General features: G+C 40.6%; 1 protein-coding gene across 1 annotated transcript; it reads left to right on the plus strand.

Annotated features, from left to right (window-relative positions):
- The first annotated feature begins 23 nt into the window (after positions 1-23).
- MXRA5 (matrix remodeling associated 5) lies at positions 24-19681 on the plus strand. Its single transcript, XM_085212828.1, has 7 exons — positions 24-616; positions 2135-2350; positions 5942-6071; positions 6418-6808; positions 9058-14046; positions 14657-15557; positions 16965-19681. Exons 1-7 carry the CDS (start codon positions 420-422, stop codon positions 18874-18876), a joined length of 8736 nt encoding a protein of 2911 aa, XP_085068954.1. The 5' UTR covers positions 24-419; the 3' UTR covers positions 18877-19681.
- Positions 19682-19939: the final 258 nt, after the last annotated feature.

Genomic DNA, 19939 nt, shown 5'->3' on the forward strand with positions numbered 1-19939 from the left:
CCCCGGCGCGGTCCCGCCCGCGCTCCCCCGCCGAGGGGCCGCCCACCCCGCAAGAAGAGCCGCTCCGCCGCGCCCTGCCCTGCACAGCGCCTGGCGCAAGGAGGCGGCCGGAGTGGCGGAGCGCGGCGCCGGGCACCCCGCGCCCCTCGTCCCCATGCGACCGCGGGCGAAGGGAGGTTGCCGCCGCGGGAGCTGCGCGCCCGGACCGCCCGGACAGCGGTGGGGAGCCGCCGTCACCCGCCCCCGGAGGGACGGGTTCGGCTCCCGCCGGCACTGAGGACCACGCGACTCGGGGGGACGGGCGACTTGCGGCACGGGAAAGGAGGGAGCAGCGGCACTATTCCCCAGCGCCGCCTCGCCCTGTTTATGCTCATCGGGGGACCCCAGGAACGGCGGCGACTTCTGCAAAATGACGAGCGATGACGAGCCCTAAGGCGGCGTCGAAACGTGCCGCCGCGGGCTGCGATGTGCCCCGGCGAGCCGCTGCCGGAGGGCCCGCGGGCAGCCCGCTAGGTGCCGGCCCGCCGCTCCGCTCCGCGTCGCCGCCCGCCCGCAGCGCCCCGGGGGCATGGGAGCGGCGGGCGGCGCCCGCTGAGAGCGCCGCGCTGGCCCGCAGGTAAGGAGACCGGGCTGCGGCGAGAAGGGGGCGGCGGCGGGGCGCCCTGCGGGCGGAGCCCTGCGGGGAAATTCTTCCCTAATGGGAAGCATCTGCCCGCGGTGACGGGCCCGAGGTGTAGGCGTCGATGGCGGCGCGCGGGGCGCCCTCCGGCGGCGGAAGGAGGCGATGCGGCCGCGCCCGGACCCGCGAGGTTCTGCTGAGGGCTGACGCGCGGCGTTGGGACTCCGCGCAAAGCGGCTCGGGCAGTTCTATGAGGTGCCCACTCCCAGGAGTGGGTGGGATGCTTTTGAAAGGTAGTTTTCGCTGAAGAGGGAATTAAGGAAAACGGCACCTGAATAGTCTCAGAGCAAATTATAAGCTGTTGGGTTTTGATTTTTTCTTTTTTTTTTTTTTGCAAAGAATGGTAAGTGTCTCATTAACTTGACCGCAGATATTTGAAAAACGTCTTCATCTCGATGAGCCTCTCCTTTGAACTTAATGGTTTGCACATGATGCAAAAAATGATGAAAAAAACTCACTAACTGGCAGATCTGAGAAAAGCTTACTTTTATACTAAAAGTAGTGACTAATGGAACTAATAATCTCCAGCAGAACTGTCTTTCCCTCTTTGTCACACTGTTAAACAAGAGCAGGAATGCTAAATTTCTGAGGCTAATAGTAGTTTGCCTCCTTGTATGGCTTTAATCTGAACAGCTCAAAGTCTTTTGATGGTGGAGATAAGAACAGGGAGGCAAACTTTCTTCAAAGCTAGGCGGCTTCATCTGTAATGAGACATCTGTACAAATTACTTGATACTCAGACTTGGTCAGTGCTCAAGGTGCTCATCAACAGTTGCATTTATTTGCCAGTTCTGACATAGTGTGCCTCTTCAAATGCCTCTCCATGAGTCCAGCCATTGGGCTTCACCTGCGCTGCTCTGAGAATTTGAACTTCAGTGCTGATGGACACGGCACTGCTATGGATACATCTGACCTTGCGCTTGTGCTTCCTCTGAGGGCTGTGCTTGTATTTCTAAATCTAAATCTAGTTAGTGGGCTAGGGACCTCAGGAGGTTGATTTGTACTATTTTAGGCAGTTTTCTGATGGGATAAATATCTAGTATTACCTTGTGATGAAAATGATTTATCTTTCTTTCATCGACTGTAGAGGGAGCCATGGCAACTTGCTTGAACTAGATGCTTCCTTTGAAATTCTGATTTTTAGATGAGATGAGCACTAGCCTTGGTGTGTAGAGCAAGCCTATGAAATGTATTACCATATGGAGACAGAACAACTTTAGTAGAATAGGTACTGAAATGTGTTACAAGAAAAAAAGTAGACTTTGAAGTGGCAAGACACTTGGATGAAATAAAAACTCTTTTCAGTTGAACTTTGCCTTAATTGCCTACAGAACTTCTGGGAGGTTGCAGAGCATCAAAAAGTATATAAAGCGTTTTCAAGGGATTAAAAAATCATCGTTTCTTCTCTCTGCCCCCCTCCCCATTCCCCCTTTTTTTGTTCCCTTGGACAATCCAGGAGGAGCGAGGCAAGGCGAGCCGACAAGATGCGGGAGAGGACCGCGGTGGGGGCACTCTCCGTGGTGCTGATCCTGGCGCTGGGGCTTCCACTAGGAGCCCTGGCCTGCCCCCACCCCTGCGCCTGTTACGTCCCCACCGAAGTCCACTGCACGTTTCGATCCTTAGCAGCCGTGCCGTCAAGGATTTCTAAACATGTGGAAAGGATCAATTTTGGGTTTGTATTGCAGTTTATAGCAAACAGTTTTACGTTCTTGGTGTGGAATCCTGGAATGTTTCGAACACATGCGGCATTCCAGGATCTTTGTGTCCACTTTTTAAGTAGAATTGCAGATTGTTGTTACTTCCAGACACTGTATTTCAAACATTGCAATTACAGGCATGAAGGGAATTTTAGTGTAAGTTCCATGTTTAAAAAAAAAGTTTTTTTTTTTTAATAAGTATTTTTATGGTGCTGTCATTTTTACGCTGCCACTTCTTATTGACAAATAGTACATGCATCTTACAGTGTTTGAAAACTGTATTGATTAAATCTGGGATATTTGCTAAATGTTGTTACACCTGATACACAAAAATGTAGTAGAAGTAAAATTCTCTAAGTAGCATTTTGGACCACAATGAGATAGCATATCTCAAAGCAGTACAGTGAAGACAAGTTATTCCATAGGATTTGGAGTTGTTTGTTTGTTTTTCCCAAGGAAATTAACTGTGATAGAAGTAGATATCACTGCTCTGGGGGGAGATAATTCAGGCTCCAGCTCACCTTTCTCTGAGTACTGCCAATTCACATCTATCTATTAGACTGTGAGATAAGAAGGCAGGGTTGAGAAGATGCACATGAGCCAGCAGTGTGCAAAGGCTGAAAGCCCACTGTCCTGGGCTGCATCAAGAGAGAGAGCCAGCAGAGAGAGGGAGGTGATTGTCCCCTTACCTCTGCCCTCGTGACGTCCCATCTGAAGTACTGTGTCCAGGCCTGGGACTCCCAACACAAGAAAGATGTGGAGATGTTTGAATGGGTCTGAAGGATAACCACAAGGATTTATCAAAGGGTAGGAGCACCTTTCCTGTGAAGAAAAGCTGAGGGAGCTGGGCTTGTTCAACCTGGGAGAAGGCTCAGAAGAGATCTCATTGCAGCCTTCCAGTGCTTGAAGGGAGCTTATAAACAGGAGACTGACTTTGTAAAAAGTTTAACAGTGTTAGGACAAAGGGGAATGGCTTTAAACTAAAAGGGGAGACTTAGGAAATTCTTTACTCACAAAGTGGTGAGGTTCTGAAACTCATTCCCCAGAAGAGTTCTGAATGTTACATACCTGGAGGTGCTCAAGGCCAGGTTGTATGGGTCCCTGGGCAGGCTGATCTGGTGCATGGCAGCCCTGCCTATGGCAGGAGATTGGAACCAGATGATCTTTAAGGTCCCTTCCAGTCCAAGACATTCTATGATTCTGTGACTGCTGACAGGCTGTATATCCCAGAAGTGCTGTGTAGGGCCATTGCATGACACAGCATGGTAAAAAGTTGTAGTCCTCTTCTTCTTGATATCAGAACTACTTCACCGGCTGGTATGAACTCCTTCCACCATCCCAAGGCCTGTAACCTGTGTCTGATGATGCTGAGTGATAGTAGGGATCTTGATTTATTTTTTCCTCTGTGATTAAAATGTCTGTCCACCACTAATTTATCCATCTAAAGTCTGATTTTATTCTCATATTCCCAAGTACTCAGTAAATCTGTATTGCAGAAATCAATTTTTTAAAATTTTCATTCAATTTTTAGTCATCTCAGAGTCAAATTACTGGAATTAATCATAACTGTCTAATTACTGCAGTTACAAATTGAATTGAATGAATGTCCAATTGGGTAAATCTTAAAACATTGTGTTTGTGTGAAGGATGTGGGTTTGTTTTTGTTTTTGTTTTTTTTAACGGGCTCTCAGCTATTTGTTCATGGTCCCCTCTGAGAAAATAAAATTTCATACACAAAGACTACTAATTTTGTCTTAACTTGATGAACTTAATGCATGACTCCAAAGAGAGTCATTGAAGCAGATTCATTAAAGGGTGCTTGCCAAAGAAACTGTAGTGCAGACTGGCCAAATTCTATACAGCAGAACATATGTCTCCAAGCGGCCTTATATGCCTCTTTGTGCAATGAAAGTATTTTGGAACCTGATCAGTAATCCAGGTCCTTGTTTCTCTGACTCATTACTCTTCTTTGAAGCCTACCTAATGTTACTTTCTTCAAAAATCCTGTCACTGTAGAGTGCATCAAATTGCCCTCCCCTTCCTTCTCCCACATTGAAAACTATACATATTCAGTCACCTCTCCCCTGTACATCAAATTCTACAAAAGCAAATTCTTTTCCTAAATTGGTTCAGAAAATCTTAAAAATCTTTTTCTAAGCTTCTAAATTATGTAGGCATTTTGTTTTGTTTGTTTGTTTTATCTTTTAATAAAAGTACATTATTTGATGGTGCTACCATAAAAGTCCTTTCCCATATTTTGTATTTTCGTTGCTGCAGATGACATTTTTGGAAACAGTCTTACCTATCTGTTGCATTTCTTTCATTTTTTGAGTGGACATTTTAGAATATTTCCATTTTAAGGTGCTATGTATTTGGGATGTAAAAATGATTCATTTCCTAAATAGAAATAATTTAGGAAAATTTAATTTGTAATATTTAAAGAAGGTTGTTTTTTAGTTGGCTTTTTTTTTTTTTTTTTTTTTTCCCCAGAAGGACTGATTTAAGATAAAGGAGTTTTAGTAGGATGGCTGCAGTATAAATATAAGTGGTCCGTGGTAGGACTAAAAATATCAAAATATTAGTCTGAATTTTTTTTAAATTCAGTATCTTCAGATAGGTAAGATGATGAGAATCTAGAAGTATTCCCTCATCAAAGTATTTACATTTCTCTATGTCTCTTCCCTTCATGCCTAGAAAGAAACTCTTAAAAATAGGAAAAAAATCTTTACAATTGCATGCTTTATTTGGAGCTATCATGCCCAGATTAGCACGTATATCTGATTTTGTGTCTACACTTGGAAAACTGAAATGCAGAACTAGGCAGCCAAACTTAAGACTTAGGCACTGGCAAATAAAATCTGACTTGTTAGTGCAAAGTGAAATCAAATAGTTTTTTTAAAGTAGATTTCCAGTATTACTTCTTAAATAAACATTCCTGGGCTCAAATTACATGATTGGAAGCTCAGTTCCTAGATCTTGTGTAAATAATTGATGCAGCCACTTAATTGATGCAGCCACTTAATTGTTGCAGCCACTTAATTGTTGCAGCAGTTAAGCACGATGTGAGATGTGACTTCCTGCGTCTCTTGTTGTTTGGGAGATATCCATTTTTAATGTCCTCTTTCCAAGTCTTCATTCATTGATTGTTAGATGCTGTTTTGGCAACACTGCAGCCCAGTTTGCCAAGCTCCATAGCATCATGGATTGGATACAGGCCATTAATTTATTACCATTCCATAAACTGAACTGCATGGAAAAACATACTGACAACTATTAGAACTTAAACGCCTATTTGTTACTCCCAGTTTTAAATTAAGACTAAAGTGCCATTAATTGATTTGAAAGAAATCTTAATGTAAACATGAGCTAAGTATACTTGGCCTTATAAAAATGTTTCAGTTACTTCTGGCTCTTTGACAATGTGCTAAGATGCATCCAATTTTTGCTGAAAGTTAAGTTACACTAATTTTACATTTGCAGTCCATGATCATTGAATCATCCCAGTTGGAAGGGATCTTAAAAGGTCATCTGTGTAAAATCTAATTACATTGTGATTTTTTTTCCAGGTTTAACAGTATACAGTCTATATATGAAAACTCCTTTGCAGGACTCACTAAACTGGAACTGCTTATGATACATGGAAATGACATTCAGAATATACCTAATGGTGCTCTGAAAGATCTCATGTCCCTGCAGGTAATACTCAGATCTTCCTAGATTTCCTAAATTCTGACTTCTATGAATAACTGAGGACAAAAATAAGCTTTTTTTTTTTTTTTTTTTTTTAATATATCTTTCTTAGAATAAAGATAACATTCCCACTGCCCTAAAATATTGGACTTCTGTTAACTTTGCCAATGTCACGCTTGTTAATGCCAAATAATAGTCAGTTTATTTTCCAGCTTTTGTCCAGCAAATCATTTTTTTTAGTGGTGCAAGGGATATTTGAATATGTGAGGAAAACTTTGGACTGCTTGTTTGGATTTAGATACAAAATCTAATCTATTTTTTTCTTTTTTTTTTCTTTTTTTTTCTTCTTAAGGTTTTCAAAATTAGTTACAATAAATTGAAAGTTATAACTGGCCAAACCCTCTATGGACTTTCAAGTTTAATGAGGCTGCATGTGGACCACAACAGAATCGAGTTTATTCATCCAAATGCTTTTAATGGATTAACTTCTCTGAGATTGGTCCACTTGGAAGGAAATTTACTCCAGCAGCTTCATCCACACACCTTTTCAACATTTATGGTCCTTAATTATTTTAAACTGTCAACAGTAAGACATCTCTACCTATCTGAAAACGCTATTAGCACGTTGCCTGCAGGGATGTTTCAAGGTATGCCACTGCTGGAGAATCTTTACCTTCATGGGAATCCTTGGGCCTGTGACTGCAGCTTACAGTGGCTCCTTGATTGGAGTGAAAATTCTGGAGGTAAGAACAAGATTAGAAATGCATTTTCAAGTCATAATATTAAAAAAGTTTTGCATATGAATAGCTTTGATATTTTTTGGGTAGCATTACTTACACGATGCCTGTGTGCACTATGTTGTTGCGCAAAGGAAGGAGTGTGGAAATCAAGTTTCCAGATTCCTCTGTGAGTCCTTTAACTTTGAACTATTAACTTTAATGCTGTTATTCATTGGCATTTCTCCAGAGACCACAACTTACTTTTCTGAGGGAGGCAGTTTACATCTATAATCGTGCTACTTTTTCAGAGGAATGTCTGCCACCATGTAGGCTTAGATGTGAGAAAAGTACCAGGCTGGAAGAGTTCTAGACATATGCAGAAGCAAAATATGAGAAACAGAAAGAAAACAAAACAGTTGTATAATGCCTGTAGGTCAGGAACCCATTAAATGTGGGCTTCTTTGAATGCTTGTTTTCAGTTTAGGTATCTGAGTGCCCTATCTCAGGTTACTAAGTGCTTATTGTATAGTAGGCCAGAGTGACTAGTGTTATACCACAGCTGTTAAAGGGGAAATCATCATTTAATTGCAACTGAAGAGGTTTTAGAAGAGTTCTGGAGTGATTTATATAACCATTTGAAGCATTTGATGATGATGGATCTTGTCATCTTAGAATATGTTCATTGCAATTTTGCACTTAGCTGTACTACTAGGAAAAGTAGTAGTATTAGCAGTACTTAGCTTTACTTTTAGAAGTGTTAATACATAGTGTAAGTGTCACTGATGGAGCCATAATTGAGGCGTCTGACTGTTACTGTATGTATGTAATAATGTTCTTATATATTCTCCCTTATCAAATAAGTGGTTATATTAAGATGCACTCCAAGTAGTAATGATGAAATATTAGATGATCTTCCATTCCCTGCACAGTGATGACTTGCTACCATTTTTATTCAAGTTGATTATTTTCTACAATAAACCAACAGTGATTTTAGGAAAGAGAAGATAATTATTCCATGCCATTTTCATGTGTGACAGTTTTTGTATTGTTGTACAGCTGTAGCACTAACTTCTGTGGGAATTCTGACTGGGAAACAGCAGTGCTGTTTCAGTGATCACTTTAACTATTTCAGACCAGCGTAGCAACTGCTAATAAGGTGACTATGTGCTAGTCCTATCATGGAGTATGCTTACTTCATCTTTGAAACATATATGAATGTGCAAGTGATAGACTGGTTCACTTTATTATTACATTTGTAAGAATTTCTCAATAAACCTTATATTTCAGACAAGCAAAGCATATGTTTTTCTGTTAAAAAAAAAGGTAACGACATTTTTGAAGTTCTTTTCACCTTCTTCTAGAAATTTGCGTTGTAATTCGTTCATTCATCCTTTGTTCCTCAGAAGTGATCAACATGACACTTATTCCTAGAAAAACTGGAATGCAGCATGTATCCAAATCAGTTATATAAGGCAACATTTGAAACTGTAGTAAAGTTAAACACAAATACATGACTGCTGTTTTCTAGACAAGAGTCTTATTGGCACTGATAGAACGACTCAAGGATACCATTTCTTGTTCTAATACTCCTCTGTTTAATCTTTATTTTTTCATTACAGTTTTGTTCTTTGTTTGCCGTTATTTCAGAGATCAGGGAAGAGGCGACATTTTCATTTTTTTCTTCTGTCAAAAGATTGCAAGTGCAGGAACTAACCAGTAAATTTAGTCGCTATGGGGGAATTTTTTTTGTGTTGCCAGTATAATACTCTATAGTTCTCCTGTAGCAACGAAAGGTTAAAAACCTTCTGGATTTTTTTTAATGAAAAATCTGGCATTTCTCAGGCAAATGGTACATTTTTGAAAGGTGGGATGACCTAGTCTTCAGAGGTCCAAAAGATAGGTAAGCAGGTTGTCATTGTATACATGCAGGCTTTTTTACACAGCATAAATATTTGCAGGCTTCTAAATTGTTGCTCTGGACACCCCAATTTCTAGTCACTTGATTCAGAAGTAACAAATCTAATTTACAACAGAGTAACCTGTCATTAGAGTCAGAAGAATTTGTGGTTGGTAGGAGAATCAGGCCCTGTGAAAACTGTGAAAACAAAGAGGCAGCATTTAAAAAAAACGTTGGCTTCCATATGCCACCTGTCATGCGTCATACCATGCTTCCCATGGCATCTTATGATCTCGGAAATTCTTTAACTCTGGGACACAATTCTACAGCTTACCTGTGTTTTCTTTTACTTTTTTAGTTTTTTCTTTGCTTACAGGTGTTCTAAAATGCAAAAAGGACAAAGCCTATGAAGGGGGACAACTTTGTCCTAGGTGCAACAGCCCAAAACAGCTGCAAAAAGAAGATATCCAAAACTTGAAAGATATTTCCTGTAGGAAACCTATCATTCAGTCCTCACTGAGGTACAATAGCAGCACTCAAGATGAAGAAGATGGTGAGAATTATGAACTCCCCCTGGAAGTGTTTCAGTCTTCTCCATGGAACATTACACTGAATATGACTGATGAGCATGGCAATGTAGTCCATTTGAACTGTGAAATCAAGAAACCAACAGGCTCTACCAAGATTCAGTGGAATCAAATCCAGACTCAGGAGATTGATATAAATGCTACAATATCATTGGATTTTGAATGCCCAATGAATCGAGAGAACTATGAAAAACTGTGGAAGCTGATTGCTTATTATAGTGAAGTGCCAGTCAAATTAGAAAGGGAACTTATGCTCAGCAAGGAGCCTAAAATAAGCTATCACTACAAGCAAGGCTCAGATTATGATGCTCTTTATTACACAGGTGTAAAAGCTCAAATACTAGCTGAGCCTTCCTGGGTGATGCAACCTCTTATAAATATCCAATTAAACAGGCGCCAGAGTACAGGGAAAAAAGTGGTGCTATCTTTTTTTACTGTGTTTTCTCAGGCAATTCATACCAAAGACATGAGGCAGCAGAGAAGCTGGGTAATGATAGAACAAAATCAAAGCACGAGGAAAGCACAGAATGTGGTAGAAGGGTCAGAGTGTCAGCTGAACTGCAATGTGAAAGCCTCTGAGCGTCCTTTCATTCAGTGGTTCTTTCCAGATGGGACAAAACTGCAGGCACCGTTTAATCAAAAGGACAGCAGATTTTCCATTCTCACTAGTGGTCAACTAGTAATCAAACCAGTGAGTTATACTGATGCTGGCTTGTATCACTGCACTGCCCAAGTGAGAGATGATATGGATATTATGACTTACAGACTTCTAGTGCAGCCTCCTGCTATTCAAGTAACTGACTCAGATATAGTGAGAGTTGAAAAAAATGTTGGAGATCCCATAGTTTTGCCTTGCAGTGCAATTGCCAGCCCAGAGGCACAATTGAGCTGGATTCTTCCAAACAGCCAGGTACTTAATGCTTTGTCAAACTCTTCAAAAGGATATGTGATGGATAATGGTACTTTGCTTATTCCAAAAAGCCACGTCAGTGACAGTGGCCATTACAGATGTGTGGCTGTCAATCAGCAGGGATCAGATCAGTTTACTGTAAGAGTGACAGTAAATAAAATGGTGTCTGACAGGTCATTTAAGAGGATAAAACTGAAAAAACGCACACGCTCAAAAAGCTCATCAAAAACAAGAGGGCAGGTCATAGATGATGGAGAAGGATCAGGCACAGGAGGGGTTGATGAATTCCCACGAAGAAAGAATCACCTGAAGGACAGGGAGATATCCTTTAAACAAAAAAGTGACCAAATGCTAGAGGCTCAAATTAAAAAGGGAAAGAAAGGCAGAAGGAAAATGAAAATTTGGAAAGGTACTGATAGAACCCAAGACAGCAATGTTGCGGAAGGCCGAAGAGCATTTGAATCTCGAAGGAGAATTAATATGGCAAGCAAACAGATTAATCCACAGCACTGGGCTGACATTTTGGCAAAGGTCCGTGGGAAGAACCTTCCTAGAACTACAACAGCTACAGCCATTTTGTTAACAACTGCACTGCCATCAGATGTGCAGAAAACTACTCCTGTCCCTCATCCAGTAGCCATCCCTCTGCCTTCAGAGACAACAGCTGATGTAGTAGATTCTTCTGCTGATGCATCACCTCTGGGAGAAAATGAGCCATTCTCAGTCACTGTTTCCCACAGCAGTAAAGCATTTTCAGCTTGGTCCACAATAACAGGGCTAGAAACTGAAGGCTTATATGACCAAAGAATTTTAAAAACACCTGCAAGTGTACACTCTATTGAAATCCCTGTATCGAGTCCTGTCTTTGCAACAGTGCAACCCCAAGGGCAGAAGCATCAGGATGGCAGGGCTGATTCTTCAGTTGTAGTCACAGAAAATATTCATGCTGTCACTAAAGAATCTTTGACCAAAGAAACAGTGACCAACTATCTTAATATTCAGAGTAGTTCATTCACAGTGGAACATATAGATGCAACTGTATCTTCTAAGTCAGAGGAAAATTCTGCTTTTGCTGAGCTACCACTTGATGCTTCTGTCCTAGCTGAATCTCAGACTGTAGATCTTTATAGTGTCTTGGAGAGAAATGAGAGATTCAACAAAGTGGATCAAATGAGTATCGGCAGTATAAGTTTAGCACCTTCTCAGCTGTATGACATCCCTACAGATTCTGTAAGTTCCACTTCATCTGTTACAGTAAAAAGCAATGACTTCATACATGGACACAGAGATGTATCCACTGGTCAGACAAAAATAGCAGATTTAAGTACAACTTCTCCAGCTGTTATATCTAGCAAGGTCCAGAGCAAGGAAGAATCAGAGACCCACAGAAGTACGGTGACTCAAGAAAGCGTGTCCAGCACTTACACAGAGAGTTTTCAGGGAAGAGAACAGAGAAACCTGTCTACTCCAAAAACAGATCCCACATTTGTTTCTCCAAGTACAAATGTTTCTTACATAAAAACAGAGAAGATAACTGCTGCTTCCATCACCAAATTGACGACTGCTGCCACAACATCAACACCCTATAGGAAAACAACATCTTCCCTAGTTACTCAGCATGCTAGGAAAAGGCCTTATGGGAGAAGGAGACTGAGACCAAATAGAATCCGCCAAAGAACAAAACCTTTCCCCGTTGTTGTTTTAACTACAGAGGCAATGCCTAACATTCCAAGAACATCTAAAGTTGAAGCTGTGACCCAGGCTTCCTCTACAGTACTTGAAAGTCCTGATCTTAAAAGCAGTGTCAAAATACAGGCTAAGGAAGAGGAACATAGGGAAATCACTCCTTCACTAGTTACTGATCCTGTTGTACTAGAGAAAATGACCAAAACTAAAGAGGTGCTCACAGCTTCTTTCTTTAGGCCTACTACTTCTCAACCTGAAAGAAAATACGTGACACACTCTACTCCTGAAACCTTGGTACTTCCAGTGACTGAACCCATCACAATTTTGTCATCATATGTTGCACATAACACAGCTCCCACAAAAGAGTCAAGTGCAGCTCAGAAACCAGAGCAAAATAAAATGTCAACATTTAACTCATTAGAGAATGTATCTGAAGAGAGGAGCCTTAAAGCACATTCTAAAGTTCCAGATAGTGAGGCAGAACTGTCAAGTACGGCTACCTCTGAGTATAGGAGCAGCTTGACATCATCTACAAAATCCATTTACCCAGAATCTCGGGAAGAGACCATCGCTTTTCACTTGGATGTTGTGTCTAATGAAGCTACTTCTGGAACATTCCAACCGATGTATCCTACCGTGACAGATTTAAGTATTCCTGCTGACACACTGGAAGTTCTTGAAGATGTCTCAGATTCAGAGGACTTATGGAAGCCCACAGAATTTTTAAAAACACCAGCAACAACGGAGACACACCAGCAACAAGAAATCATGTCTTTGTCCTCCTCCTTCAGCACAGTGGAAACTCAAACTTTTCCACCTACAGAAACAGAAATATCTATTGTGTCTCATGCTGGGGCAAAATCGTCTTCCATGGATAAGGAGGAAACAGTATCGAATGTATTTCATCACGATCCCACTTTGCAGACATCTGAAAAACCTCAGACTACACACAATGTCCTTATTCCATTTACAAAACCTCCTACTCTTCCTCCCCCCATCTCAAGCACTTTACGTCATTCTCTGCATTATACTTCCAAAGGCAGTAATGCCTTCAATCAAGAAAGGTTGCCAGCAGTAAAACAAGTTGAAGCAGAAAGTGAAAGAATGGTGGTGAGCTCAAGACTGAATGTACGCCCTACTCCTTTCTCTAGTCAAAACAGGATTAGCATACAGTCTAAAGAGGAACAGTTCAAAGAGATGTATAGTAGCAGGTCAAACAACAGTATATTGCTAAATCCAAACCTTCCCCATCCACCCGCTGGAATGATACCAAGCCTAAATCAAAGACTGCCAGTTGTACCTCCAAGGCATGTTCCAGTAAGAGGCACAGTGAAGCCTCCGTATGTTGTAACACAAGGTTCATTTCGTTATTTTATGACACATCAGCCTCTTCACTACACAAACAAACCAGAGATAACAGCATATGCAGCACACACCATCCAGGACAAAAAAACTTTTGCCTCTGAGAGAGAGACAACTACCCCAACACAAGCTACTCCATTTCACAGAACAAACGTATTCCCTACAAGCAAGTTTAGTAATCAGGGTCAGAATAGATACAATATTAATTCAAGATTTTTTGGTAGCAACTATGTTCCAGATAACAGAGGCACAGCAGGGAGACTACCAAGTCAAGAGATACCCTACTATCCCAGTTCCAGAGTGCCATTCCTGTTCAACAGAACAAGGATTTTACCTCACTTAGGTATACATCCTAAACCTCTGGTCCCTGGTCAACCAGTCCCAAAAGACATAAATGAGAAGAAGGTTGCCCAGGTCTCCCCTCCTCGGATTACAATGCAGAAAGCTACAGCTGTTCCAGTGCCTTCACATACTACAACCACCACATCACCACCAGCAGTAATTTTGAAGATAACCCCTCCATCCTTTTTCTCTCAGAGCAGAAGACCCCAGATATCCACTACACTTCAGCCTCTTCAGCCTCTTAAAAATGCCCAATATCACCAAAAAGTTCCATATGTGCCTTATGTGGGAGGCGTTACATCACACAATTTATCTATAATTCAATCTTCAAGCAATTTCAGGACACCTGGAGAAAGACCTAAAATTATCACAAAAGGATCTCAGAGCATATCCATCCTCGCTGAAACAGATGCTCTTATCCCTTGTGATGCAGTGGGTGAACCAAAGCCTTTTATTACTTGGACAAAAGTCTCTACAGGTAAGACAGATGAAAAAATCTTCTACACAGTTTTAACAGTACTAATACTTGGGATTTTACATAGAAATGCAACATAATTACAGGGATAGTCCAAAACAAAGAGCAAACACTGAATATTTTGTATCAGTACTGATAAAATGTGATTAATTGCAATCAATAGTTACAGATAAAAATAAGTTAGCAGTACTTCTTGTAGTAAAATAAAAGCTCTAGCATTTAATGAATTTATTTTTTGAAGGAGGAATAGCAACCAAAAGCTTGTTCACAGCAGTTGAACTTATTAGAAAGCTTGTGAATAACTGGTAGCTTTGCTACCTTAAACAATGTTGTATGAATTATCTCCATAAGCAAAAGAGAGATTTTCTGAAGTTCTAAAGTAAAGCACAGGGCCTGTAAATGTTCCCATACTGCATGTACTTGCAAGCTAGTATGGTTAGATTTGAACTAGAAACAGACTGTGGACTGTGTCAGAAGATGTCATGTGATCCATCTGAAGTTGTAGTTGGTGTTAAGTAGTTCTGTTGTCTTCCATGAGGCTTCTTTAGTGCAGGAATGCATGTCTAAAAAACCAACCCTTTGCCTTTCTATTTCTTTCTTCTCATTTTCTCAGGAGCTCTAATGACAGCCAACACCCGGTTACAAAGGTTTGAAGTCTTGAAAAATGGTACCTTCCTTATCCGAAATGCTCAGCTTCAGGATCGTGGACAGTATTTGTGCACAGCTCAGAACCTGCATGGCGTAGATAAAATGATTTTTGTGCTCACAGTTGTAGCCCATCAGCCCAAAATTTTACTTTCCCGCTACCAAGATGTCACTGTCTATTTTGGAGATACCATAGCAATGGAATGTCAGGCTAGTGGGATTCCAAGTCCACACATTTCATGGATTTTCCCAGACAGGAAGATTTTGCAGACAGTCACTACTACAGAAAGCAGGATAATGCTTCATGAAAATCGAACCTTATCTATCAAGCAAGCAACATTTTCAGACCGGGGAGTGTACAAATGCGTAGCTAGCAATGCTGCAGGAGCTGACAGCATAGCAGTGAGGCTCCACATTGCAGCCTTACCCCCCATCATTCAACAGGATAAGCAAGAGAACATTTCCTTGCCCCTTGGTAGCAGTATTAATATCCACTGCACTGCCAAAGCAGCACCTTCGCCCAGCATCCGTTGGGTGCTCTTTGATGGCACACAAATTCGACCTTCCCAGTTTGTCAATGGGAATTTATTTGTTTTTCCCAATGGAACTCTTTATATTCGCAATGTCTCCCCCAAGGACAGTGGGGTCTATGAGTGTATTGCCGCCAACATGGTGGGAGCCGCCAGGAGAATAATACAACTTCATGTGAAGAAACAAGCATCTAATGCTAAGATCACTGGGAGCTCTCCTCAGAGGACAGATGTAACGTATGGCAGTATCCTGCATTTGGACTGTAGTGCTTCTGGTGACCCATGGCCTCGGATACTATGGAGGTTACCTTCCAAAAGGATGATTGATTCCCTACACAGGTAAATTACTATTTCAGGTGTTGAAACTAAATTAGACTTGAACAAACATTAAGAAAAGAGAACTCATATCTGTTGAAATTTCACTCTTTTGTGAGTTTTGAGTTAGACCTAAAACCATTAAGGAAGAATTTGAAATTATATCAAAAGATGGTCAAGTTGTAATGTAATAGCATAACTTTCCTAAAAACAGCAGTACTCTTGAAAAGTCGGCTTCAAGTGTTCAGAATAATTTGCCACTATTTGTCTCTGTAAATGTAGCAAAAAGTCCAGTGCCAAAAATAATATATTTAGAGTTTGCATAGATCCATACTTCCCCCAGAAGAACTGGGATCACTATTTTTCAATTCTACTTGTATTTATCATTATACACTGTAAAAATGGGACAAAGAAATGATAATGACTTAAGTAATCGTGAACATTTTAACATTAGATAAATTAATGTTACCTTACTTAGATATTACCATGCTTAAAATAATACCTTCTCTAATGTTCATTATATCAAGTAAAATATTGCTTCTCCAAAACAACAAAACTGTTCTCATAGTTCACTGAAAACACAGTTTCTACTCTATAAATTCTCTTTGAGCACTGTATACAAGAAATATACTGAAATTTAAATACACCATTGCCAATAACTTTCTTAATAGTGGAATGTAGTCAGCATATTTTCATTGGGCAAACAGTGTATTTGAGTAATCTACAGATTATTGGTTTTTTTTTTCTCTTCTATGATCTTCATTTTATATAGCACACCTTCACGTTGGGGAGAAAAGTGTGAATCTACTGAGGAAATTATTTCTGGCCACAATGCACTAATTCCATAGTGCACTGGAAAGTAATAATAGCCTTTTAGCACATATAATTTTTTTTGCCATGTTTTGAAGTTTAGATCATTAATAAATTAACACTGTAGAAGTTACCTACTCTATATTATTGAGTCTAAACATTTTGCCTCTCTGAGAGTTTTCTGAGGGTTAAAAATTAATTAAAATTAAAAATGTTGAAACTAAGGCCAGAGGAAGTAGCTCATCTCGATTTGTTTTTAACTGAGTACTGAAGTATCAGACTCTACAGTTACATTCCATATAGGTTTGTATGGAGTATATCATTCAGATATGACGTGTTAGAGAATTCAGCATATGTAGTCAGAAGATTCAAAATAAAGGAATAATATTAAAGTCACTGCACAAAGCAGGGTAGAATTGTTTGGTTATGAGTCAATGGAATTATTTTTTTCCATTTTCTTTTTCATGTGACAGTCTTGGATATTTCAGATCATCTAATTGTCTTAACAACAGCTTTGCTCCTGTGTTTCCATACTGTTGGATTGTTGTTTTTCCCCAGGTTACACTCAGTAATTACTAAAATGTGATTTTGCAACTCATGTCCTCTTTTCTTTCCTTACAGTAACTTGGAGACTAGAATCAAAGTATTCAGCAATGGGACTTTGGTTGTCCATTCAGTTACAGATAAAGATGCAGGAGATTATTTGTGTGTGGCTCGCAATAAGATTGGGGATGATTATGTGGTCCTCAAAGTGAATGTGATGATGAAACCTGCAAAAATAGAACACAAGAATGAGAATAACCACAAGGTCAAGTATGGAGGTGACCTAAAAGTTGACTGTGTAGCTACTGGTCTACCAAATCCTGAGATCTCCTGGGGTCTTCCGGATGGCAGCATGATCAATACCTTCATGCAGTCAGATGACAGTGGCAGCCGGACAAAGCGATATGTCGTCTTCAATAATGGAACCCTGTATTTCAATGATGTTGGACTGAGAGAGGAAGGGGACTACACCTGCTACGCTGAGAACCAAATTGGGAAGGATGAGATGAAAGTAAGGGTCAAAGTAGTGGCTGAACCTGCAACTATCCGAAACAAAACCTATGTCATTATTAATGTACCCTATGGTGATGTTGTCACAGTAGCATGTGAAGCCAAAGGAGAACCTACACCCAAAGTAACTTGGCTTTCCCCAACCAACAGGCCCATTCCTACTCTATCTGAGAAATACCAGGTATATAGGGATGGCACCCTTCTCATCCAAAAGGCACAAAGATCTGACAGTGGTAACTATACTTGTGTAGTGCGGAACAGTGCTGGAGAAGATCGGAAAGTAGTGTGGATCCATGTCAATGTTCAACCTCCCAGAATCAACGGGCATCTCAATGCAATAACATCTGTAAGGGAGACAGCTATCAGGGACAGCAGGAAGCTTATTGACTGCAAAGCTGAAGGCATTCCAGCTCCACGGGTCCTATGGGCTTTTCCAGAAGGAGTAATCCTGCCAGCCCCCTACTATGGAAACAGGATCACTGTGCATCGCAACGGTACTTTGGACATCAGAGGGGTGAGGCAGACAGATGCAGTGCAGCTTGTATGCATTGGACGGAACGAAGGAGGTGAAGCAAGACTGATTGTGCAGCTCGTCATCACAGACCATTTGGAGAAACCTTCCTTCAGGGACCCTGTCAATGAAAGGATCACTGCCATTGCTGGGCACAGCATCAATCTGAACTGCTCAGTCCAGGGATACCCTGAGCCCACCACAAGCTGGATCCTTCCCAATGGCACGGAAGTGCTGAGTGGCAACCGTCTGCACAGATTTTACCATAAGCGGGATGGAATCTTACATATCAGTGGTCTTTCCACAGGGGATGCTGGGACCTACCGCTGTACAGCTAGAAACCCAGGTGGTTACGTGGAACGGGTAGTCTTCCTGAAGGTGGGACTCAGGCCAGAAATCAGCAATCAGTATAACAACCTGGTGAGCATCATCAATGGAGAAACTCTCCAGCTCCACTGCATCACCCAGCCAAACCAACGGGCGCAGATCTCCTGGACACTGCCCAATGGGATGGTCCTGGATGCTCCCCAGGCTGTGGGTCGCTTCTCCCTCCTGGAGAATGGCTCACTGACAGTGCGTGAAGCTTCTGTTTTTGACAGGGGCACTTACCTGTGCAAGGTGTCCAGTGACTACGGTACTTCTATTATGAACGTGCCTGTCATCGTGATAGCCTATCCCCCTCGGATTACTAGTGAGCCAGCACCTGTGATATATGCCAGGCCTGGAAATTCAGTAAAACTAAGCTGTATGGCCATTGGGATTCCTAAAGCAGAAATAACATGGGAGCTTCCAGACAAATCTCATCTGACAACAGGAGCTCAATCTCGTCTGTATGGAAACAAATTTCTCCACCCTCAGGGGTCATTAGTCATCCAGCAGTCTTCTCAAAGAGATGCAGGCTTCTATAAATGCACTGCTAAAAATATACTAGGCAGTGATTCGAAAACAACTTACATACACATATTCTAACACTAACACAAACGCCTTTGGCTCAGTGCTAGAGTTTCAGTCACTGCCAGCAAGGAAAGTACTGTTTGCAACAAAGCCAGGAAGGCTGATGGCAGAAAAAAAATTAATTCTGTTTTCATGCAAAGTGCGTTGCTTTTGTACTCAACATAATAGTACTTCCCTGCAATAGAAGAAGGCAGTAGATGTATCTAAATTAACACATTGGAAAAGGTCTTTAAATTGTTAAGACAATGTGATGTGTTTTTTCATGCTATTCAGTAGCATTTGAGACCTGAAGTATTCTGTTTTTGTCAATAGTCCAAAGCTATTCCGTGTTGTAAGAAGCACCTTAAAAGCACCAAAGAAGTATTAACTGCTAATAAATGAGCTGCAGTGATAGAAGTGCTTTAGTATTTTGGAAAAACATACTTTTCTTTATCCCCTGCAGCGCTTTTACATAATCTAGTCTTATAGAATATGATTACTAACTTTTCTGTTCGTTCTCCTATCAGCTCTTCAAAATCAAAAACTAATTTAGCAAATAAGAGTGATCTATTTTAATAAAATTACATGCAGACATTAATTACCATAATGTACAAACAAACCTTTTCCAGCTACTATGGATGCTCCAGTCAAGTCATCCGTATATATATTTTATATATATTTTTAAATTAGACTATGAGACTAGAAAGAGTAACAATGAATTTTTTGGTCTCATTTTATAAATTATTGGTCTTTACAAGACTCTGATGCATTACAGTGTTTTATAATGTTTAGGTCAATATACTGTACATTTTATAATAAAAAATATTTTCGAAAAATTGTATTCATTGGTTTTTGTTTATTTATTTTTGAGGAAATAGTGATCTACAGACACTGAGAATATAAAATTAAATCAGAAAAACAGAATTCATATATTGTTATACATATTCTTTTTCTTTGTAAACATGATTTCCTTATAAAAATACAACACTTCTGTTATATATAATTCAGAATGCATTTACATATAAATACTTAAATACTTTTCTTCCAATCAAGGATGGTTTTGTGGGTAACTACATAATTTTAATAAGATTCATCTATT

Source organism: Meleagris gallopavo, chromosome 1, assembly GCF_905368555.1.
Source record: "Meleagris gallopavo chromosome 1, MGAL_WU_HG_1.1, whole genome shotgun sequence".
Taxonomy (NCBI): domain Eukaryota; kingdom Metazoa; phylum Chordata; class Aves; order Galliformes; family Phasianidae; genus Meleagris; species Meleagris gallopavo.

Excerpts from the sequence above, each read along its gene's own strand:
- MXRA5 (XM_085212828.1), top strand. The coding sequence starts at position 420 with ATGACGAGCCCTAAGGCGGCGTCGAAACGTGCCGCCGCGGGCTGCGAT. Across the intron at positions 617-2,134 it reads AGCGCCGCGCTGGCCCGCAG|GAGGAGCGAGGCAAGGCGAG; the intron begins GTAAGGAGACCG and ends TGGACAATCCAG. Across the intron at positions 2,351-5,941 it reads GTGGAAAGGATCAATTTTGG|GTTTAACAGTATACAGTCTA; the intron begins GTTTGTATTGCA and ends TTTTTTTTCCAG.